Source organism: Schistocerca piceifrons, chromosome 1 (genome assembly GCF_021461385.2).
Source record: "Schistocerca piceifrons isolate TAMUIC-IGC-003096 chromosome 1, iqSchPice1.1, whole genome shotgun sequence".
Taxonomy (NCBI): domain Eukaryota; kingdom Metazoa; phylum Arthropoda; class Insecta; order Orthoptera; family Acrididae; genus Schistocerca; species Schistocerca piceifrons.
Genome location: NC_060138.1, coordinates 752953470 through 752978441, shown reverse-complemented (window position 1 = coordinate 752978441; position 24972 = coordinate 752953470). Strand labels below are relative to the sequence as shown.

The window sequence follows — 24972 nt, the reverse complement described above, 5'->3', positions numbered from 1 at the left end:
CCCATTCAAATCCTGGTATTAGTATTTTTCTGGCAAGGGAAAGAGAGGTGCTAGCATAAAATCCCTGATCCCCATACTTTACACTGATATCCTGGATTAATTTCCAAACATCTCTGTAATGTGTCACGGTATAAGGGCATATAATACTGTAGTTGATAGTCAGTCAGTCAGTCAGTCAGTCAGATGTAGTCATTAAAGTCATTGGTCCCACTGGTGCTACCCAGCAGGAGTGGGCTACGTGGGCACCATGTTTCAGCCTCCCATATAACAGCAATAACACAACAAAGTCTATACACATACTTACTGCAGTCATCTATGTGAGGTAGTTGCAATTTGTACACCTGACATGCAAACTACCCACGTGGCACTAACTAGGAAGATTTGCACCAAGCCCGATCACACAAGTAAATTTACAGGCATTGAAAACAAACTGCAGAGCTAGTAGTTTGCTTGTAGTTGTATTGTGTGGCATTAATGGAGTTACAACACCTCAACTTCAATTGCTTTGTTTTCTTATATCAGGGTTTGAAGTGTGATGCTTTCCAAGAATATTAACTATTAGGCAGATGGATGAAGTATGCAGTGAAGTGGTGCTCAGAGGAATAGGGGAGAAAACAACTCTAAGAAAAACCCTTACCAGAAGGGGTTAGTGGATCACCCGATGAAACCAACTGAAAGAGTGATCCTTTATGTTGTCCTCTAGCTCTTGATTTCTTATGCAGTCTTTTCACATCACTACTTCATCCATCACCACCTCTACTCTGCTTTGCATGTACTAGCCTTTGTCTGCCTCTACAATTTTACCCCTTGACTACTCCATCTCAACACTGATTAATTAGCAAAGAATCCATCACTTACACAGAAAGTAAATTTTGACAAATCAAGCACAGAAATGTAGTATGAGGTGCTCTCCATTACATTCTGTTTTATTCAGGCTCTCTATCGCATGGGGTACAAATACCTTCAGCAGCTGCCAACAAAAGCTACACTGTCTGTTGATCCAGTGAAGGTATTTAACAGGAAAGACCTGCAGAAAACAAATGAACTGTTCTTTCCTGTACCATGTAACTATTTCTACGTATCTTTGATTAGAATATGCAGAACAGATTATGACAACACTGTTAGGTACAGTCACATACAGATAAATAGTGTGGCGCTCAGTAAACAGAAAAATGGTAACACTATCAAACCAATTGCAAAAATGAAAATGAACAAATGCCCAGCAAACTTGTCCCCTCCTTCTGGTGGCTTGACACAGATGTCTTCCCTCTCTTATTCTTTTCAGCACATCTTCATTCAATATACACTCCTGGAAATTGAAATAAGAACACCGTGAATTCATTGTCCCAGGAAGGGGAAACTTTATTGACACATTCCTGGGGTCAGATACATCACATGATCACACTGACAGAACCACAGGCACATAGACACAGGCAACAGAGCATGCACAATGTCGGCACTAGTACAGTGTATACCCACCTTTCGCAGCAATGCAGGCTGCTATTCTCCCATGGAGACGATCGTAGAGATGCTGGATGTAGTCCTGTGGAACGGCTTGCCATGCCATTTCCACCTGGCGCCTCAGTTGGACCAGCGTTCGTGCTGGACGTGCAGACCGCATGAGACGACGCTTCATCCAGTCCCAAACATGCTCAATGGGGGACAGATCCGGAGATCTTGCTGGCCAGGGTAGTTGACTTACACCTTCTAGAGTGCGTTGGGTGGCACGGGATACATGCGGACGTGCATTGTCCTGTTGGAACAGCAAGTTCCCTTGCCGGTCTAGGAATGGTAGAACGATGGGTTCGATGACGGTTTGGATGTACCGTGCACTATTCAGTGTCCCCTCGACGATCACCAGTGGTGTACGGCCAGTGTAGGAGATCGCTCCCCACACCATGATGCCGGGTGTTGGCCCTGTGTGCCTCGGTCGTATGCAGTCCTGATTGTGGCGCTCACCTGCACGGCGCCAAACACGCATACGACCATCATTGGCACCAAGGCAGAAGCGACTCTCATCGCTGAAGACGACGCGTCTCCATTCGTCCCCCCATTCACGCCTGTCGCGACACCACTGGAGGCGGGCTGCACGATGTTGGGGCGTGAGCGGAAGACGGCCTAACGGTGTGCGGGACCGTAGCCCAGCTTCATGGAGACGGTTGCGAATGGTCCTCGCTGATACCCCAGGAGCAACAGTGTCCCTAATTTGCTGGGAAGTGGCGGTGCGGTCCCCTACGGCACTGCGTAGGATCCTACGGTCTTGGCGTGCATCCGTGCGTCGCTGCGGTCCGGTCCCAGGTCGACGGGCACGTGCACTTTCCGCCGACCACTGGCGACAACATCGATGTACTGTGGAGACCTCACGCCCCACGTGTTGAGCAATTCGGCGGTACGTCCACCCGGCCTCCCGCATGCCCACTATACGCCCTCGCTCAAAGTCCGTCAACTGCACATACGGTTCACGTCCACGCTGTCGCGGCATGCTACCAGTGTTAAAGACTGCGATGGAGCTCCGTATGCCACGGCAAACTGGCTGACACTGACGGCGGCGGTGCACAAATGCTGCGCAGCTAGCGCCATTCGACGGCCAACACCGCGGTTCCTGGTGTGTCCGCTGTGCCGTGCGTGTGATCATTGCTTGTACAGCCCTCTCGCAGTGTCCGGAGCAAGTATGGTGGGTCTGACACACCGGTGTCAATGTGTTCTTTTTTCCATTTCCAGGAGTGTATTATCTGTCAACCCAATTTTTAAAATTCTTTAAATGCATTACACTGCAAATGCATCCAGTTTCTTCTTGTCTTTCTCATGGTACACAAGCTGGGCCCCAGACATATGTTTGCAAGAACTTCTTTAACAACTGAATGTTGTCTTCTGTACTCTCACTTCTTAGATAGGAAAGTTCTTTTACTTCTTTTACATCGTCATCCCCAATGTTGATGTGAAATAAATAACTGCTCTCCTTTCTATTACTCTCCATCATTTTCTTCTTAGCTTTGTTTATCCTTAACCTACATTCTGTCAATGTATGCCATCTAATAGTATGCTTCCAGCTGTTCTGGTGAGTTGTTATTTCCATTTTATGCGTAATATTTCAATAACCAACCTGGCCATCGTCTTTAGGTACTGAGAGTCTTGCTGTTAAGTGTACTCGCTGCCTGGAATCCAACATTCAGAACTATTGTGCATAAAATGGAAACAATAACTGGACAGAAAACCCAGAAGCATTCAAGCAACCAATTGTGTTCAGAAAACTTAACAGATTGTATGCTATCTATTTCAGTCAACAGATCTTCATCACCTTTACTATCTGCATGGGCTATGTTGTCTGTGACTCTTAGCATTCATATCTGTCACCAATGCACTTTTCATCCCATTCTAAAATTTTCTCTCTTTTCTTTCATTTCTTCAACATAAATGACTCTGTCTTACACCACCAGCAATACAAATTTATCTATTTTCATTTTTACTTTTATTACTGAAGCTTGTTCTTTGTAGATTATGACCCATCTCTGTCATTCAGCCTCACTTGTCTCATGATAGCAAACACATTATTCCAAACTTGGATGTAAACACTTTCTCTAGGTCTACATAGGTATCTTTATTTTTATTCATCTATTTCTCATCATGGAGCATGTCAGAATTCCTTTTCTGGGAAAAATTATGTTTCACACACAGAGTACGATTGTTTTCACATTTACCTGCTCATGTGTCTGGCAGTGTCATGGTAAGTCTTTTTCTGGAAATTTGATCTTTGACCTCTAATTTCAAACATTTTTGATATGTAATCTAGGCTTTCACAAAGAAGTTTTGTCATTAGCTCATATAAGCATCTACTTGTTATATCCTCTATAATTCAGTTGCCCCAAAAGTAAATCATATGTTGCACAACTCATGGCTTGTTTGAGCTTAGATCATTTATATCTGCTCATTTCTGATCACAGTACATAACCATTTATAACTAACTCCTCTTCTACCATGCTTTGGGACAGTTGTTCTCAAGCAAGCCTCTGATGTACTCCCGCATCTACTGGTCCTTTGTTCTGCACTTGGTAGGGGTTTCTCATTTGTACCTCATTAGTTAAAAACTTCTCCAAAGTTTGACACAATGTCAAATTGTCCCACTATGGTCTCTTTCTCAATTTCTTTACATGTCCCTCTCATACATTCTGGTTCAACCTGATGCACTTTCTGTTAATTTCATTCCTAAGACACCTACACTGCTAGCTTCTATCTACTGCTCTCAGTATTCTGATTTTTTTTCCCATTTATATGTTATAACACAGCTTTTACATCTGTCCTGCCTTAATGATTTCTTTCTTTAATTCTACTCATCAGTAAACTACTCTCCTTATTTTTATTAATCTCATTCTATTCTCAAGTTTCAGTATTCCACTTCATGGTATACTCCTTTTTCTTTATCTTCTCAAATTTCACTTTCCTTCAGTTCATCAGTACTCATTGAGATCTGAGTATATGTTTACACCTAGCAGTCTGGTATTGTATTATAAATCTTTACCTAATGACTATGTAACCCACATGATATTATTCCATGTCTTAATGTATCCCCCAAATATGAGTTTTAAATGCCATGTTCACTACAGTCACATGAATCTCTTGAAGTATCCCTTCCCTATCATTTCCCCCACCTTCCAAAGTCCACATTCTCTGGCAATTATGCCTTTTGCTTTCCATCCTCTTCCCTATTACAGTGTTATAATCATTCAGCACTTTGCTGATAACAGAAAGGAGAGAACATATGAGGAAACAGAGGAATTGGCAAATATGCAAAGTGCAGACTGTAAAATGGGATATTTGGAAGTGTGCAATAGTGGATGAATTTTGCTTCACTTCAATCCTCAGCAGAAGAATTAGTCATGTGTGTTGTGAACTGTAAGTCACAATGTTACCTGTCTCCCTATTTACATAGACATCAACTCCTTTTGCATCACTGCTGAGGCTGCTGTTATTACCTTACAATCATCCGTCCTCTTTGCATTTCGCTTTGCCCCTCACTTCCCACAATTACCAAACTAATGATTCTTTGGTGCCTAAGGAAGTGTCCTATCAACCCAAAGTCTGTAGTTATAAGGGATAAAATATTGCCTATGGCTTGTACAGAAACCAAAATGCTGTTATAAAGACATAAAAAGAGGTAACAGCTGAGAAGGCAGGTTCAAATGGATGTAGGTTGCATTCGTTGCACAGTATCAAAAACTGCTTGGGAGGCACCATCATCATTTGAACCAACACACTCCATACACAACTAAGAACAGCAGCATGACTAAAGTATTGGTCTGTGTGATTAAGGACTTTAAGAGATCGGGATGATGTGGGTCATGCAACAACAGTTCACATTATGTATCACAATGCACCCCAAGAGCAGAGGAATGTCCTCTGCAACAAAGGAGAACAAGAGAAAAGTCTGCAGATAATGTCAGTTATTCACACTGAAATGGACCAAAAGTTCAGGATTTCTTCACCACATCATCATCTACAGTGACTATGGAACAGACAATACACCTACAGAACAGGGTGTTAGTGAGACAATGTAAGGAATCTGTGATGCAAAAGCTGGTGAATAATTAAGTGATCATTTTAGTGCAGTAAGGATTGACATTTTTCTATGATTACCCATTATAATAGCAAAAGAAATAATGTAACAGAGGTAAATTATATGGAAGCATAATAGTAGTAATATTATGGATGGCAGGTGCATTGGAGTAGCAACAGTAACGGTAATATTGCTATTTTGATTTCATTTTTAACCATGGTAACATTATTAATTCACCTGAAGTGAATGCAGAAAGATAATTATAGACAGAAAATAAAGTCTATTATGGAATGCTACATAATAGGCTATAATGTAAAATAAATAATTACGATAAATAGTCATCATACAAAGAAAAAAAAGACAGGATAAATTAGTGTAGAGAGCTGCTACAAACCACTCTTCAGACAGAGCAAAAAACAATAACGCCTATTGTGTTTGCTTTTAACTTGCTCATTTGTCCTTTTGAAATTTTCCAGCTTCCTTAGAGCATTCAATCTTCCAATATCCCATGCCCCAATTTGCAGATCGTCATCTTATTTCATCCTCCTTCCAATACTTCTCTATTGGCTAGTCCCCAACAAGACATCTGTAAAGCGGACTAGTTTACTTCTGAAATTTTTTGTGGTCGTAGACATCATAAGAATATTTGAGAAGATTGCATGTCCTGTGGATACACACTCTGTGTGTGTAAGTCACCTTCTGAGGGGCACTTTACCACCCCAAGGGCAAGGCGATACTCAAAACATATACCTGCTCCTCTGGTTTCACTTTTCTGTTCAGTAGCAGAATGATGATGAAACCTTTTATCAGAATTATTTGGCAACCATTGCCATTTTATTTTTAACTATATGCAGAGACTTGGACCAAATTCCAGGTACTGTAGTATTCCATGACAGAAATCTCAATACAGATCTGTGTGCACTATCAAAATGAGCACATGATAAAGGGTTAAAACTCAATGCATCCAAAACCCAAGTGGTACTGGTGGGTCATTCTAGACTTATTAGTCCAAATTATCAGGAATCTCTACCATCTAACTGTGAATGGGACAAATATCAACTTATCTCCTTCTGCAACAGGTCTAGGATTAATAATAGAAGAAAATCTCCATGTCCCATTTTTTAGTTGTAAGTCTTCTTACTGATTTGATGCAGCCCACCACGAATTCCTTTCCTGGACCAACCTCTTCATCTCAGAGCAGCGTTTGCAACCTATATCCTCAATTATTTGCTGGATGTTTTCCTTATGTCCTCCTCTACAGTTTTTGCCCTCTATAGCTCCCTATGGTACCACGGAAGTCATTCCCTGTTGTCTTAATAGATGTACTACGATCTTGTCCCTTCTTCTTGTCTGTGGTTCCTTTCCTCATTCCTGATCTTATCAGCACACCTAATTTTTAACATTTGGCTGTAGCACCACATCTCAAATGCTTTGATTCTCTTCTGTTCTGGTTTTCCCACAGACCATGTTTCACTACTATACAATGCTGTGCTGTGTTCCAAATGCACATTCTCAGAAATTTCTTCCTCAAATTAAGCATATATTTGATTCTAGTAGACTTCTCATGGCCAGGAATGCTCTTTTTGCCAGCACTAGTCTGCTTTTGATGTCCTCCTTGCACCGTCTGTCATCGATTACTTTGTCGTATAGGTAGCAGAATCCCTTAACTTCATGAACTTCAATTCTGATGCCCTACAAAAATATAAAAAGCTCATCCCTCTTGAACTGAAAAAGAAACTTGTACAAACACCTACACTTCCAATTAATGACTACAGAGATGTTATACTGCAAGGCCTTTCTCAGCAAAGCTCACAGCACCTGGAACTGGTCATGAATGCCTGTGTTCATTATATCTGTGATGTTCAACTCTGTGATCATATTTCACTATCATATGCACAGCTACCCTGGCTGCATGCAGACAAGCACAGAGATTTCCATACTCACTCTCTTCTCTTCTGTCTCATCCAACATACACTTCCCTCATTGACCTTAATGCTCTTGTCTGAACAACATGGCAGAAACACCCATCCCCATCAGAGCAAAATCCTTTCTATACCACCCCATCATTCAACCATTTTCTCAAATTCCTTCTCACTAGCAAGAACCTGACTAGAATAATCTCCTGCATTATATTAGAGAACTGAATAGCATCCTCCAGTTTCATAAAACAGTTAATGACATATCTATTAAAGCGACAATAATTATTACTGTTGTCTTTGTACGCATTCTTTACCCTTGTCCATCCTTCTTTCCAACCAGATATTCCTCATTTCCCAGTACTTTTACCTGGTGCAGCCTTCTTGGATTTCCTATTGGAGAACATTTATTTTGTACATGTATAAATTCTTTTTATATCTGCCATTATCATTAGTATCATCATCATTAGTGGTGGCAGCAGCAGCAGTAGTAGTACAAATGCTGCCAGTATTAACTATATAAATTCACATTCAATACTATTGGAGGCGCTCAGGCGTAAAACATGGGAATTCACATTTTGGCCAAAAATGACTTATGCCACTTACAATGTAGTATCTTGCATGCTGAAATAAATACACGAGTTAGTTTCCAAAAATCTCCACAGATGGCAGCAGAATACAGCTTGGTTTTTCCTGGTAAGTAGCAACATCTGCTTGCCTAACATGTTATCTGTGAGAAAATGGCTACTGTGAGGAAGTTGGAGTTTGGACGCACGATGAGTGTGGACGAGTTTGCGATGTTAGAAGAGCTATTAAACAGTGATTTTGAGTGTGATGGCAGTGAAAGATCTAGATTACCACAAGACAGATTATGAAAGTAATTTCAGCAGCAATGCTGAAGAAAATAAGGTAAGTAGTGTCACTAACCTCATATTTGCCTTTGCGTGTAAACAATGGTATCTACTGTAGTTAACATGTCATACATACTTTGGAGAAATGCAGATGTTATTTGCTGTAGTTATCACATTATACATGCTTTGGATTAATACGGAGAAGTAAAACTGATAGTTATGTACTGTAACATTCTCCTGTGCAAAGGTTTGTGTGCATGTTCTGTTTTAAAGTGTGTAGCTTGCTTGGTTAGGTAATGTAATTTACCTACAAAATAATTTTCAACATATGTTTGATTAAGGTTTGTCAGTAAGAACTTTAGTTCAATTAAAATTGTATACGAATTTCAGTGCGTGTTTTTTTAAGCAAATCTTTTCGTATTTAAATTACATTAGGCCTACAAATTTCTTTCTTTTTTCTTTTAGAATAATGCAAGTCCTAAGAAAGGCGAACAGAGCTGTCGCAGAAAAAAAGAAGAGGGGTATGAACCAACAACAGAAATGCCAAGAAGCTCGCAATAGAGGTTTAGCTTATATTCAGGAAGAAGGGAAAGGCAATGGGCATTACAGCCGCGAACCTAGTCCTGACTGTAACTACAGAAAAAGGTGTTTCCAATTATTCAACATGGGAGAGTGAATGGATATGGGAAATTATGACTTGCACAATGCCTACCTTCATGGTTGCATACAAGTAACTGAAACAAAGAGAAAAACAAAGAAACTGACAGTTCATCAAGACTGAGTACTACTATAAGGTATTCCTCGATGTCATCTAGTGGAAAGCACACTGAAATTTGTAAGACTGCTCTTTTGAATATTCATGGACTACAAAGAAGTAGGGAGTTCATAGAACCCCCTCCGGAGATGTAAGGGGAAAACACCAGCATCATCCTAAAAAGTATTAGAGTGAAGATATTGAATTTGTTAATATTTTCATAAATAGACTGCCAACATATGCCACTCACTAGTGAAGAGTTGATAGTCCAAATAGGAAATTCATGAGCATGGAATACACAACAGAAAGCTGTTACGACAAATACAAAGAAGAATGTGAAGAACTACAGAAATTGCCTGCGTCCAGAGATAAATTTTGACAGATTTTTGTAGGAGAGCACAACATATCCTTTAAAAACCCTAAATCAGACATTTGCAGCACATAGAATTACCTACACATTAAAATAGAAAATGCAAAAAAGGAGAAAGACCAAAACTTATCAAAATCCTTATATGCTGAACTTGAATTACTTCAGCACATAGCAAAAGCAGGACAGGATGTTATTATGCTAGCTACAAAAGAGGCAGAGAAAGATTGTTTATGTCATCACATTTGATTTGCAGCAGAGTCTACCAACTCCCAAACTTTCAACTGGTCCTGCTTTCTACAAAAAGAAAGTCTACTGTTACCATCTCAGTGTCCATTCTTGTTCATAAAAACAAGATATTTCTTTGTGTAGAATGAAGGCACTGCTGGTAGAGGAGAAGATGAGATTGGCAGTTGTTTACTGAAGCACTGTGAGGGACAACTGTGGAGGTCAAGACAAAAACTGGACCACTGTTGCAATATGGTTGAAACTTATAGCAGAGGGTAGATTCAAAACTGGCACACACACACACACACACACACACACACACACACACACACACTTCCGCAAGTAGGGCATATAATTTTGCCTTCTGATCATGATTTTGGCCTTGTTAAGAAATATGTACAGAATCATTGTCACTATGTATTCTCGCCTAAGGAGTGGATAGAGGTCTTGAAGAAGTGTCAGAAGAAGAAACCTATGATTGTGTAACGTATGACCATAGGTGATTTTGTAAAAATTTCAAACTTGCGGGACAACTTCAATCAGGCTTGTAAAACAGGTTCTGGAAAAAAGTTTGGAATTACAAATGTAAAGATGGAGTTGTCAAGGCAGGAACCCGAAGAAATGAAAGTATGTAATTAGTACCATTCTGAAATGGACACTTTATCACTAAAGCGAAGTGGTTGTCCAGTACAGTTCCTCAAAGGCTTCAAATGTTCTCTACCAATCCTACAGAGAGGTCCAAAACCCACTGACGCAACCAAATTGAATGATATTCTATCTTCTTTACCATACATACCAGAAGTATAACATGCTTATTACAAGACATTAAAAACAGCTGAGCAATCCAAGGCAAACAATGAGAGCAGTGACAGTGAAATTTGAGTACCACTATTAGTATTTTCAGATATTAAAACTGTAAATTTAATTACATGATACTGTGTCATTAACATGTTGGCTTAAATTATCATCAACTAACTTCATAATGTCAAATTTTCCAGTGGGAAATGAACACTTTTAATGCAATGAATAACATGGTATGTACATTTTACGTTCACAAATAACATTGTATCTACCATATAATTTGTGTCAATGTGTTATGTATTGCTTCTTTTTTCCAATAAAAAAAAATTATTTCCATTTTGTAAACTTACCATTGCATTCCTTAATGTTCAAATACTTAGTTAAAACTTGAAGAAAAGATATAAAATAGTAAAATGTGTTGTTATATTTTTTGAAACTTCATATACTAATATCTCCAAACCACTAAAATGTCAGTTACCATGTTTTATGCCCGAGCCCCTCATTTATTGTAGCTATACACACTCAAATCATTTGACTACTATTTATCATATTAAAACTGTTATTCCTCAGGTGATTTTGATGTGAAAAAGATAGTGTATTTGTGAAAATCTGGTCTGATGTAAGAACCACCCAGGTGGCCCTAATGAGATCATGTTAAATAAATAAATAAACCCTAGAACACATTGTCATTACATAGCAATAGAACATGAACCTTGTTTCAGAGTCCCCTAAAAATATAATATGGGCTACTAGCCCACTGCTCCTTTCTTTGATGTGTCTCCTGATCCTGAATTCGGATTGAAATTTCCTGCCTTTCATCACCTGTACATTTACATTTTATTTTTTCTATTCCTCATTCTACCTTGAAGTTATGTAATAATGGTATTCATTAAGTAATACACTCCTGGAAATGGAAAAAAGAACACATTGACACCGGTGTGTCAGACTCACCATACTTGCTCCGGACACTGCGAGAGGGCTGTACAAGCAATGATCACACGCACGGCACAGCGAACACACCAGGAACCGCGGTGTTGGCCGTCGAATGGCGCTAGCTGCGCAGCATTTGTGCACCGCCGCCATCACTGTCAGCCAGTTTGCCGTGGCATACGGAGCTCCATCGCAGTCTTTAACACTGGTAGCATGCCGCGACAGCATGGACGTGAACTGTATGTGCAGTTGACGGACTTTGAGCGAGGGCGTATAGTGGGCATGCGGGAGGCCGGGTGGACGTACCGCCGAATTGCTCAACACGTGGGGCGTGAGGTCTCCACGGTACATCGATGTTGTCGCCAGTGGTCGGCGGAAGGTGCACGTGCCCGTCGACCTGGGACCGGACCGCAGCGACGCACGGATGCACGCCAAGACCGTAGGATCCTACGCAGTGCCGTAGGGGACCGCACCGCCACTTCCCAGCAAATTAGGGACACTGTTGCTCCTGGGGTATCGGCGAGGACCATTCGCAACCGTCTCCATGAAGCTGGGCTACGGTCCCGCACACAGTTAGGCCGTCTTCCGCTCACGCAACATCGTGCAGCCCGCCTCCAGTGGTGTCGCGACAGGCGTGAATGGAGGGACGAATGGAGACGTGTCGTCTTCAGCGATGAGAGTCGCTTCTGCCTTGGTGCCAATGATGGTCGTATGCGTGTTTGGCGCCGTGCAGGTGAGCGCCACAATCAGGACTGCATACGACCGAGGCACACAGGGCCAACACCCGGCATCATGGTGTGGGGAGTGATCTCCTACACTGGCCGTACACCACTGGTGATCGTCGAGGGGACACTGAATAGTGCACGGTACATCCAAACCGTCATCGAACCCATCGTTCTACCATTCCTAGACCGGCAAGGGAACTTGCTGTTCCAACAGGACAATGCACGTCCGCATGTATCCCGTGCCACCCAACGTGCTCTAGAAGGTGTAAGTCAACTACCCTGGCCAGCAAGATCTCCGGATCTGTCCCCCATTGAGCATGTTTGGGACTGGATGAAGCGTCGTCTCACGCGGTCTGCACGTCCAGCACGAATGCTGGCCCAACTGAGGCGCCAGGTGGAAATGGCATGGCAAGCCGTTCCACAGGACTACATCCAGCATCTCTACGATCGTCTCCATGGGAGAATAGCAGCCTGCATTGCTGCGAAAGGTGGATATACACTGTACTAGTGCCGACATTGTGCATGCTCTGTTGCCTGTGTCTATGTGCCTGTGGTTCTGTCAGTGTGATCATGTGATGTATCTGACCCCAGGAATGTGTCAATAAAGTTTCCCCTTCCTGGGAAAATGAATTCACGGTGTTCTTATTTCAATTTCCAGGAGTGTATTATTAAACTGGTCTCTTTAGCCTTGTTCTAGTCACTCCTCCTTTGGTCACAAATATGGATAGTATTTTCCTGCTCTTTCTCTTAACTTTAACTTTTCTCATGGGTGAAAGACACTAAGAATGTTCTACTTATTTAATATTAAAACTACCCAATCAGTTATTTGGCACCTATTATTAGTCCTCTGACCATCAACACAATCATGACATAGGATTATGCTGAGTATTAGAACCAATACATTGATTTTCTCGACTTCCTGACATTTAAATCTATACTCAATGTTAACAAATTTCTATTCTTCAGAAACACTTTCCTTACCATAGCCAGTCTACATTTTATATCCTCTCTACTCCGCCCCTCATCAGTTATTTTGCTCCCTAAATAACAAAACTCATTTACTACTTTAAGTGTCTCATTTCCCAATCTAATTTACCAGTAACCAGTATGAATGTTCATAATGTATTTATGTAGCATGTCGCATAAGTTCTAGGATTTATTGAAGAATGGTTCTGTAAGATAGGCATAAAAATAATAATCCAACCCATTTAGAATGTTAATCTCCACTTAGATCTCAGATTTTAGCTGACAGCAAATTTTTGTATCCAGTGAAGTTTTGTATGTATGAAAAAAGCCAAGGTGCACTACGGTTCCAAATTCACATTAAACTGTGATTTCATACCATCACTCCCATGTTTCTGATTACACTGTTTCAAGGACAGGGCTGAGTACTTTATACCCTAACCAAGTAATGTAGTGGTGCACCTCTGTAGACCCCCTCCCATACTTGTTAATCAAGTGTATCACCACAAAAATTTGTCTAAATTGTAATATTATGATCAATAAGTTGGTCTGATAATTGTTTCAGAATTTCAGATACAAAAAATCTGAACTATAGAACAATAGGTAACAACAACACTGACTGATCTTGACTACCATGTTTACGTACAGCTATTGAATTTCTACCAGTGATACCAATTTCAAACAAAAACCATGGATTAAATTTTGTGAGGAGTGCACTAAAGATATTACAAGATTCTTGGAGAGATTCTGTCTTACTATGACATAGTGTGCACTGACTATTTTAGTCTGAAGAAAGGGAAAAGAAAGCACACTAACAACAACTTACTTTGAGCCAGTGACCTCTTGTGTGAGAGGCCACATGATTAACCACTTGTCCTCTCTTACAAGCAGTAATAATAAAATTACTAGTTAAGAACTCAAGGGCATCTGCAGAAATCTATCCACGAAGGGGCGAGATTCTAAAAATTCCATTCTTGATATAACTGATCCAGTAAGTCTGAAAAGCACATGCTTCATGACTACGTAACATATTGTATTTCAAATAATTGACAGATATCTCCTTAGAATTTTTAATATAGGTCACTTTGATACTATGTTAAGTAAAGTATTTTATCTTGTCAACATGCATATTGATGCTGCCCTCTATACTTCAACACTATGAACTTCATAAGGCTAAATCCAGGGTATCCAAAAAGTTAGGAAATAAAGCTAGAAATATTCACAAAAAATGTATTCATATTCCAATAATGTTAGGTTGGAACTAAGAAATAAAAAATTGGAAAAACAAATGATTGAGAAAATGCTGCTGGATATCAACACTAACAGCCAACAAAACTGACATGCGAGTTCCGCCCAAAGGAGAAACAGAATAAATTTTAAACAAATGCTTGTTCAACTTAATGCCATCTGTAAGACTTTCTTTCCTTACAAAACTTCAAGTTAATGGATTTAATAAAATACTTTCCTGCGTTCTATTTTTCCCCCCTTACTGACTGAAATAACTAATATTTAATAAAATGTGTCTCGAAAACTACATAAAATGTAACTCAGGGCCAGTATACAGATTTTGCCAGTTGAATTCACTTTTAATACCCTTGGACTGAACTAAGAATTCATCCTCGTCCATCCAGGTTGACACATTATTGAGCAGCCATGCCAACAAGGCTGTAGAGTTCCAAGCCCTATGACCGTGTTGAGCTGTGTTGCACTACAGGGAGAAACAGAAACGCCCATTTACTGAGGAGGATACCTTTTCGAGCTTGAAACTCGAAATTTCATGCATTTTCCTCCTGCTAGCACAAAAATGGCATTTTCTATTCATGATTGGTGCATCTTGGCTCATAGGTTAATAGTACAGCATGACTGTGTTGTTCGGAGTCCACCACAATTGGTCTGTTTTGTAAAACAATGTGTCACTAAGCCATCACCAGTTGGTGCATCTTGGCTCATAGGTTACTAACACAGCATGACTGTGTTGTTCGGAGTCCACCACAATTGGTCTGTTTTGTAAAACAATGTGTCACTAAGCCATCACAGACATTCACCCCAAAACAAGCAGTCAGCTACTGTCACGATTCTGTTGTACAGCAAAAGGAACAGCAACCATGCAGGGTTTGGGGACAGACAAAAAGCACATACAGGTATACAGCTTCCAGGTTTCCACTGTAATGGGAATTAGCACGGCACAATGTTGGACAGGTACTTTTCTGCAGCTCCATAAGCACTGTTTGAGGAAGCTCTGAGAAAAGATTGGGAACACTATTTCAGAACAACAGAAAAAAAGTGATTACTAAAGGCAAAGGTTTTCCACCGCATTCGACAATGTTAGATCTGCGGTTCAGTCGATTTGCAATCACTGCTATAAACGTGTGATAATTTTATAAGAATGAAAACTTTACACAGACTGCAAGCAAGGACAAATGCCCCCTTTTGCAGATGCCCATGCAAGGACATAATTATAGGATGGACACATTTTGGCATATAAATTGAACACTTACAAACATTTTAATAATGCTGCTTTTATAATGTACACAATACTTTTTATATGTAGGCCTACATAGATTTTTAAAAGTTATACTGCAAACACACTTCCTGCTGACTAAGAATATCTACTATTAAAGGAAGTATATTGACTTCAATTTTCTATTGTTTTTAACAGATGCATTATCATCAATTAAAAACACATATGAATGTGGTTTTGCACCACAAGAACGATGATTTTTTTTAAGTATGCTGGTCATGAGATAATATCAACAGCAGTACTGTACATGGGTAAAATCCCAATTTGTGAAATTTGGCAGTCTCTCTCTCTCTGTTTATAATTTTATGCCGCCTAAATCAATAAATCAATTTGTGTACCAATACATATACTCTGTAATGGTATTTGTTGTTAATAACAAAAGTGAATTGTAGATGAAATCTGCAATTCTCAACCCCAATATTAGGAGTAAAACTTTTCATATTGGCTATGCATCCCACTCTACAGAGTTCAGTTTTTTAGTAGAGTAGAGTTTTTTAACTCTGGCGCAAAAGTGTACAGTAAACATCTGACAGAAAACACTCAAATATTTAAACAAAAGGTAAAAGATGCTTGGACAGGGGGCATTTTAATTCAGCACATCTCATTTGAGTTAAACAAATCTTCACTCTGACAGTATATAGACAGCTGTCAGTGGTTTGTGTAAAATTACATAAATACTTTGTTTGATGAATGTAACCTATTAGATAAAAACAGCAGCTGACTAGTACAGGAGAAGAAGCAGTGGCTTTTCTATATAAAGGAGTGCATTTCTCTCTCTGGACAAGCAAACATAAGGCAGTCAATAAATAACACAATTATGAGCGTGTGTAGATTAGCGCTAGTAATAATTTATTGTTTTTACACCATACTTTACAGATATGGCCAACTGCGAGTATTCCGCCTGTTAATAGGCTATGTAACTTGCCTCATACTACATCCCTCAAGGCTCTCTTCTTTATTATGGGTCTTCGAGAGCACAATGAATGGATGAATCGAACAATCACTCAGTATGTCCCATGTGTAAAAATTGCATTCTGATATAGTACACTTTAAATTTCGATACGTTTAACTTTGTGAAATCGAAATCTATGAAACGTTACCTGTTGTCATTAAGCAGCATGCTTCTGATCTGGCATCTTCTGTTGGGTTATTTGAAGCAAGCTGGTTGGAATCATAAGATTTAACTGAACCAGGACTGTTAAACTCTTGGGAATATTCATTTTCACGCAGGATATTGGTCACCTAATCAATTTATTACGTATTTTACAAAACTTAAATGCAAATGAAGTCACAAAAACTGCTATATGGTCGTATATCCATTCAATTATGTACATACCTCTTGCGGGGACAGTTTCGGTAGGTGCCCAAACTTATTTGAATGGTATTTCATAAAACGTTTGTGAAGAGTTATAAGGCTTTTGCAAAAATTTTCTTTGCACGGTGCTAGAAGCAAACATTTACTTATTTCTGCAGTTGAAACGGAGAAATTTCTGAAGCATTGATTTATCATCTGCCTAGCTGTCGGAACTATTCCCATCTTGAAGCAATACAATACACACACAAGAAATGAAACAAAACAAACACAGATTTTCCAAATGTATGCACCCTAATAGAGGTTGTTACTTGGTAAGGAAATCCAATACCATAGTGCACTTTCCATTTACAAACCTAAATACACAGAAGGTAGGAATCTGTGACTCAAATGCATATACTTTTATTCGGACTCTGGCTACAGTACTGATCACCATCTATTTCCTATCGCACTACAATAAATTCATCATCAGCTTTCTTCAGCCTAGAGCACACAATCATATAAATTAGATCATTTAGTTTTCTTTATATAGTTAGTATCTAGCATTTGCACAATTTCTCCGTGTTTTATTATTTAATATAGTGAATAAGGTCAGCCAACATAAGGAACTACAGTCGATCCTACAAACGGAGAATACTAAGCCCCGTTTCAACACAGCGAAATGAGGGATGCTCAACTACCGGACCTACCGATAGATGGCTCTAGCGCGTGCCGCCAAGAGATATCATTGAGTGTCCGCCATATCTGAATTTGGCAAAAAAACGAAGTGTCGAAACACGGATGAAAATGTTTTTCGTTCTGCGCCCTCATAAGTATTTTATATTGGATGTTCTAGATATCTACACATCAACATAATGAAGTGTTTCTAATCTAGCGAGAAAAAACAGTTACAGTTCTGCTATGAAATTCCTAAATTCGAGTGTGTTTTGAAAGTTTGACAAGCTGACCTATAAATTGTTTACTATTTTATGAGTGCTTTACTTATTTACCCGTTTTAAAACACTATTTAAGATTCAATGGAGGTCAACAACTTACCTTACTTGCCGAAGCTTTTAACTACTGGTATAATTCGGAAAATCAAGTGTGGATAACAGTGAAGACGTCTCTTGAAAAAAAGTTGACATCGTGTTCTTAGGGGTATCTTTACTGACAACAGAAATTACAACTGAACTATTAAAGTATTACTTACGTATAAACAGAAAAAATCGTTATTTCTTCTTTATCTGAAGTGATGCATTACCGCTCTGCATATATGCTGACACTGTAATTGCAACATGCACTTACGAATTTGGCACTCTCTTTGATCAGTAATTTAAATGCCATGATTTTATTAACGCCTGTACATGACACGGTGTATTTAAACTGAGTGATATGGTAGAAGCACCAGTTTTTAACAGTGCTACAGTCTTTGATATGAGACAAGAAATACATTTAAATGAGATAAACACAAAGCCCAACGTTAAGGCTCCTCTTAAATGCTTGACTTGTATCATTTGGAAGTTAAGTCTAGTAATAATATTATATTGGACTGATACATGATGATGTAGGAAGTGAAGGAACTTTTTGAAAATAACCTCGATCACAGCTGTTAATTTTAAGGTTGGGGTGTCTTAAAACTGTAATTTTCCAGTCTGACACCCAAACAATTTTAAAATTGAATTCAAAACATGTCAGTGAGCAAAATTAATTACACTTTGAATTACAACCATAGAATATTATTTCTGTGAATCTTGGTTCCAGTCTTTGACATGGTGTCAATCACTGGAATGACTGGTTGTCAGTATACGGCCCAAGCAAAAAACAAACCTGAAAGTGAAAGCTGCAGAAGCTGGCCAGACAGGCACCCCAATGGCTGCTACAATCTGTGTGAGACAAGGGTGACATTATATTGCAAATTTAGTGTAAGAAGTTCCATATTGTCTGAATTTGTCATATACTGACAGGACAATCTAGTCCAGTCGATTTTCTTATCTGCAAAAGTACACTAGCCAATACCAGTGGCACAAAGGTAGTGCCACATTACAAACTATCTGGTAATAACAGAAGTATTGGTGGACAATGTACAGTAAATAATATGTAATAACCTGAGAAATTCAAAATTGGTTTGAAGAAATAGGACAGTATTTGGAAAGAGACTAACATTTTGAAAATAACAAATGACGCAAGTAGAGTTTTCAGTTACGAAAGCTCGCTTAAATTTTTTTCCCCCCCTCTCTCTTTTCAATTATCAAGGGAAAAAATGTGATAACATAAAAGTGCAAGAAAGTTGTGTACAATGTTGGAAATGATGAAAAAGAAAATCTCACTATGCTTCCTCCTCCATATGAAGAGTATTTTTGTAATAATAGCATACCAAGAACATAAGGGTGTCACAGTGGAGATTTGTTTTCTGGTACAGACATCTTGTACAACTATTCCACAACGAAACGTACTTTCAGTAGGTGTGGTACCAGTGCACTCCCATGGGATAACAGAATATTATGTCCTCCAGGAATCACATTGGGTACACCACATACAGCATAAACTGTACAGCAACTACAATGCTTTGTGAGCAAGTAATAACAGTCAGTATCTTTAATTTTAACATAACTCTTGACTCCCATAATTATCTGCTTATACGTGTGCTTGTACTACAGGTTATTGTCAAAGCAAATACTAATTGAATACATCTTCACACTTTTAATACTTAGCAGAAATTCTGAAAAAAGTAAATTGTTTTATTACTGTATCACCTCCATGGCGAATTAAGAGGTACTGACTGGTTTCTTTGAACATTTAATAGAAGCCTTCTTTTTTACCTGCTATTGATAAAGAGCCATTCCAAGTTCTGTACAGAACAATCTCTCACATTTTTCATGAGGTTTGTTATTCTGTACACTAATATTTCTTCTTCTAAATGGTAAATAATGCATTCCGACAGTGCTGGTATTAAAGGTAATTCATGAAATAAATTATATTTAAACCAGAAAATTAAAGGTTCCACATGGCACATGAAAAGTACCTTGCTACACGCATGTATGTACAAATTCCAGAATGTCTGTGAATTTGAGTTACAAACTTTTTTAAATAGAAATATGAAGATCACAATACTTTGGGTCTGCAATAACTCAAACATAAAATACTTTGGTTTCCTATGGGAAACTTTGTTCTTTACGTGACTCGTGCAACTGCTTTCACTCTTAATGGAAAACTAAATGGTTTATGTTAAAGTTAACTAGCAAAAAGTGTAACCATTGTTACATAATTTCTGTGAAGTAAGATTCCTTAATGTTATTTCCTTCCTTTGTCATCATAACTCGATAATTTCAGTTCCGTATGGGACATATGAACTAACAAAATGAAATGCTTTTATTACTATGACCAAACAAAATCTTTTTAACATGTAGTACACAGTTCAAATCAGCAAAAAGTGTAACCGTATAATTAAGGTAAATGTTAATGAAAATTAGGCATTAACATTACTGAAATTTCCTAGATTTCCACGTGTACCTGTAATCACTGTATTCTGCACTTTGTAGTGCTAGAAAGATAATTCTATATGATTATTTGCGTTCTCTTCCCCCCCCCCCCCCCCCCTCAACCCAGGAAAATATAATAGAAAGACATCCTATCAAAATAAAGACAAAATTCAGAAAATTAGGTTTTGCATGACTCAGGTCTCCTTATTCTAGAATGGTTATAAAGTAATAAGAATGCTTATGATCAACTGGAACATTGTGTTCATTATAGGAAGTATTAAAACAACTGTTTTCTCAAAGTCAAAAATTCAAGTTAACATGGTTATTGAGGGACACATTTTCTCACACTGAAAGCCATCTGTCAAATAAGTCTCAGAACTTTTTTTTTTCATTAATTTCACACAAACCACCCGTTTTTAATGCAAGTGTATATTTTGTAACACCAAACATCTTAAAATAAGCTTATATAATAAACAATTATAATTTTGTTACAATATCTACACAGGATGTAAAGACTTAATTTTACTTCAATGTGATTCATCTTTTGAAGTTCATCATTACACAACAACAAATCTATGGACAAAATAGTTTTAAAAAATCTGTCAAAATGTCACACCCATCTGCATGGAATGTCCCATTACATAATTTTTCCAATTTGAGCACTATACATGATTAAACAATATGAGTTTATTTAACTTCTGCCTTATACTTGATTTGTTGTTTAAAATTTTCTCAGCAGGCTTTTTTCCCACATGTTTTTAAGCGTATGCAGGAGTATAGGGGTGCAATCTTACAAACAAGTTGAGTCTGATGTAAGTCCTCAATCCTAATTTCATAATGGTAATCATGACCAAGAGCAGGAAATGGGTAATCTACAAATTTCTTTTTAACACAATGCAAAATCTTGGCCTGTATATATTTCTGTCACATATCCCCAGCAGTCACAAACATCTAAAACAGTTTCTGAGTATTCTACAACAGAGTACACGCAGTCACTTGTTTTAACCAGTTTTCCCCAGTTAACAAAATTTACAAATGCATTTTTGCTGGCCATATTGGGAAAAGCATAGAGAGAATCACATTCTAATGCAGATTTAACTACTGGTGGCTTTAGTATGTGAAGACAGTCTTTGCATGTGATCTGCCTTGAAAGGCGCAATGACACACACCCTGCAATATAATAGAGTATGTTTTACTTGTGAAATGAGAACTTAATCTTATCGTCAAGAAGTGCACACCACTCCTCTACTTCATTTTCTGCAGCACTTTTATCACTTTCTACTACATGCTTTCTTGCATGGAAATCATAAACAGGTGGCAAACAACACACATTAAAATTTGAGCAATTCCCATTCATTGCAGTGACACTGTTACCCAAGAGCAACTTTCTCATGGCACATTTGAACTGGTATGCATTTGGATTGTTGTTCCAACCACATCTGGACCGAATGCAGGGGAAAAAAAGCTCTATGTGGTCTTGTGACAGTTTATATGTTAGCAAATGCTTCAAAGGAGATTCAACACGAAGCATACTTGTCAGAGCTATGTGCCTTACTAGAATGAGATTTTCACTCTGCAGCGGAGTGTGCGCTGATATGAAACTTCCTGGCAGATTAAAACTGTGTGCCCGACCGAGACTCGAACTCGGGACCTTTGCCTTTCGCGGGCAAGTGCTCTACCAACTGAGCTACCGAAGCACGACTCACGCCCGGTACCCACAGCTTTACCTCTGCCAGTGTCTCGTCTCCTACCTTCCAAACTTTACAGAAGTTCTTCTGCGAACCTTGCAGAACTAGCACTCCTGAAAGAAAGGATATAGCGGAGACATGGCTTAGCCACAGCCTGGGGGATGTTTCCAGAATGAGATTTTCACTCTGCTTCATGAATGAGATATTTGCAGGAGAGCTTCTGTAAAGTTTGGAAGGTGGGAGACGAGATACTGGCAGAAGTAAAACTGTGAGGACAGGGCGTGAGTCGTGCTTCGGTAGCTCAGTTGGCAGAGCACTTGCCCGCGAAAGGCAAAGGTCCCGAGTTCGAGTCTCGGTCGGGCACACAGTTTTAATCTGCCAGGAAGTTTCATATCAGCGCACACTCCACTGCAGAGTGAAAATCTCATTCTGGAAACATCCCCCAGGCTGTGGCTAAGCCATGTCTCCGCTATATCCTTTCTTTCAGGAGTGCTAGTTCTGCAAGGTTCGCAGAAGAACTTCTGTAAAGTTTGGAAGGTAGGAGACGAGATACTGGCAGAAGTAAAGCTGTGGGTACCGGGCGTGAGTCGTGCTTCGGTAGCTCAGTTGGTAGAGCACTTGCCCGCGAAAGGCAAAGGTCCTGAGTTCGAGTCTCGGTCGGGCACACAGTTTTAATCTGCCAGGAAGTTTCATGTGCCTTACTGATTGCATATTGAAAATTATCCCAAAAGCAAAAGTATTTCTTGCATGGAGCAGCAATGGAACACCAATGATTTTTAAGCTTTTGATATAATTTTCAGTGTGTCTGAAAATACCAATGTGTTGAATGGGTGTTGTGTGATGTCCTTAGGTTAGTTAGGTTTAAGTAGTTCTAAGTTCTAGGGGACTGATAATCATAGATGCTAAGTTCCATAGTGCTCAGAGCCATTTGAACCATTTTTTTTTTAAATACCAAGCCAATAAGATTTGTTGTCAAGTCTCAGGGGGCTCTTATACCCTTTACCTAATGGATTTCTGGAGTTCAGAATATCAAAAATCCTATCAATATTATACAAAAATTCTACTGTTGCTTCACTTCCTTTAATATTTGGATCAACAATCCTCCCCAAAAACTCTATACTATCTGCCACACTAGAACTCAAAGTCTGTGGAGCTAATGAAACATTCATTTTTCTATTTACATAACTTATATGTTGTCCTGATAGTTTGTTGGCAAATGTCATACCTTCTTCTTGTTGTACCTTGTTCAATTGCTCAATGAAATGCCATCTAATAATGCCAGTTGGAGACTCAATAGCAGATACTTCTGCTGGAGCATTTCTGGCAAACTTCATCATATGACATGTCCAACATACAATAAACATTGTAGCTCTTAAAATCACCCTTGGAAAAATTTAAAGTACAGCCAAGTGTACATAAAGTGCTTATATTTACCTTGCAGCCATCACATGTAACACACCAAACCCTAATGCCAGAACTATGCAACCTCTCTAAAGCGGATTTCATCAGTGTGGCCTGATTATTTGCCTGTACGCCGTTGATAAAGAAATATGCAATCGGGCATATAAACTTGCCTTTAATAGAGACAAGCATGAAAACAAGTGCCTCAGATGCCTCTATTACTTCTTTTGACTGAGGCACTTCCCCACCAAACTCTAAAAAACCTGTGTATTGCTTAGTTCCTTGGTCCCAAACTACTTGCTTCCCAAGTGCCACACTGTCTACAATTAGACATGAATCGCTCAACTGGTCCCTTACGATTGGGTTCGAATCAACGTACTTAAAAACAACTTTTAAGAAGCCAGTTTCACAGTCGACACTTGCCACCCATTTGGAAATCAATGATTTATGGGTCAGAGGCATCAATTTTTGCAGGTATTCGTATGCTGCTGGTGAATAAAAGTACACAGTGATCGCAAACATTTTCACATTTGTTGTGTATCTATTCCCCTTTGATGAGAGAGAGTTGTCCACTAAATTGCACACTAATTCCATTTGTGTTCCTTTCTGATGATTGAGGAAGTTATGTAACTTCTCAGGAAGATGCCCCTTCTCCTTCAATGAACTTATGATGTCATCCATGGAAAACACTTTCTTCTCTCTTCTTCGAAATTTTTCACGGACACACTTCAGTTTACGTTTTAATTCGTGCACAATGTCTGAGAAAAAATTGCAAGTTTTGGTCGCCTTGTCTTCCATTTCTACTTTCGACTGTATACCACAATCAATTACTTGAGAACCAACTGCACTCTGAAATAAAGAAATAATTTCGTTATATATGATTGAAACAACTCAAGGCTTGATGAAAAAATATTATAAGAAAACTTTGGGGGTGAGAAAACATCCTTATACTAACGATTTCGACACAATTCGCAGCTTCTGCATTGGATAAATGGGACATGCTTTCCACGGAAGAATTCTCATTGACAACATTCTCCACGCAATCAGTAGCTTCTGCAGAGGGCAAATCAAGGCACAGATTCCAGGACAGACCGCTAAAAACAAAAATATGGAACTGTATTACAACATTGCCTAGACCTATGTAGCCCATTTGTGTCCGTACGAAATAAATTCACAAAAGTCAAAACCACACACATAGCAAGGAAATTAATTAGCTACCTCAAATGGAGAAGCATCGTTGTCACTCAAAATCCTAACATGTCGTCGTGGCTGTTTATTTGGTGGCATCAAATGTGTCGGAAAGTCAAAAATTGATGGCACTGCTTCGTGTCTGAGACGTTTCTTCCACATTCCAGGGCTCACTACGTAATCATCTTGCCGGAAAAGGTTTCCGCAAAGAAAACTGCAAGACGTAGGTTTAAAATCTTTCCGCTTCACGGAAGTTATCCACTTCTTTAGCAGCTCTGGGTGCTTTGGAGGAAACCTGTTCAAAAACATCGAATTAGC

General features: G+C 39.1%; 1 protein-coding gene across 2 annotated transcripts in view; it reads right to left on the bottom strand.

Annotated features, from left to right (window-relative positions):
- Positions 1 to 17590, bottom strand: part of LOC124712028 (pyruvate dehydrogenase [acetyl-transferring]-phosphatase 1, mitochondrial) — a 33446-nt gene extending 15856 nt beyond the window's left edge. Inside the window, exons 1-3 of one of the 2 annotated variants that reach the window (XM_047242329.1) lie at positions 17276 to 17590; positions 16944 to 17144; positions 16708 to 16849 (exon numbers count right to left, since the gene is read on the bottom strand). In XM_047242329.1, the coding sequence (XP_047098285.1) occupies positions 16708 to 16849; positions 16944 to 17144 (343 nt within the window). In that variant the 5' untranslated portion in view covers positions 17276 to 17590. Of the gene's footprint in view, positions 1 to 16707; positions 16850 to 16943 lie in introns of both variants that reach the window. The other variant, XM_047242323.1, reaches the window with a different exon arrangement.
- Positions 17591 to 24972: the final 7382 nt, after the last annotated feature.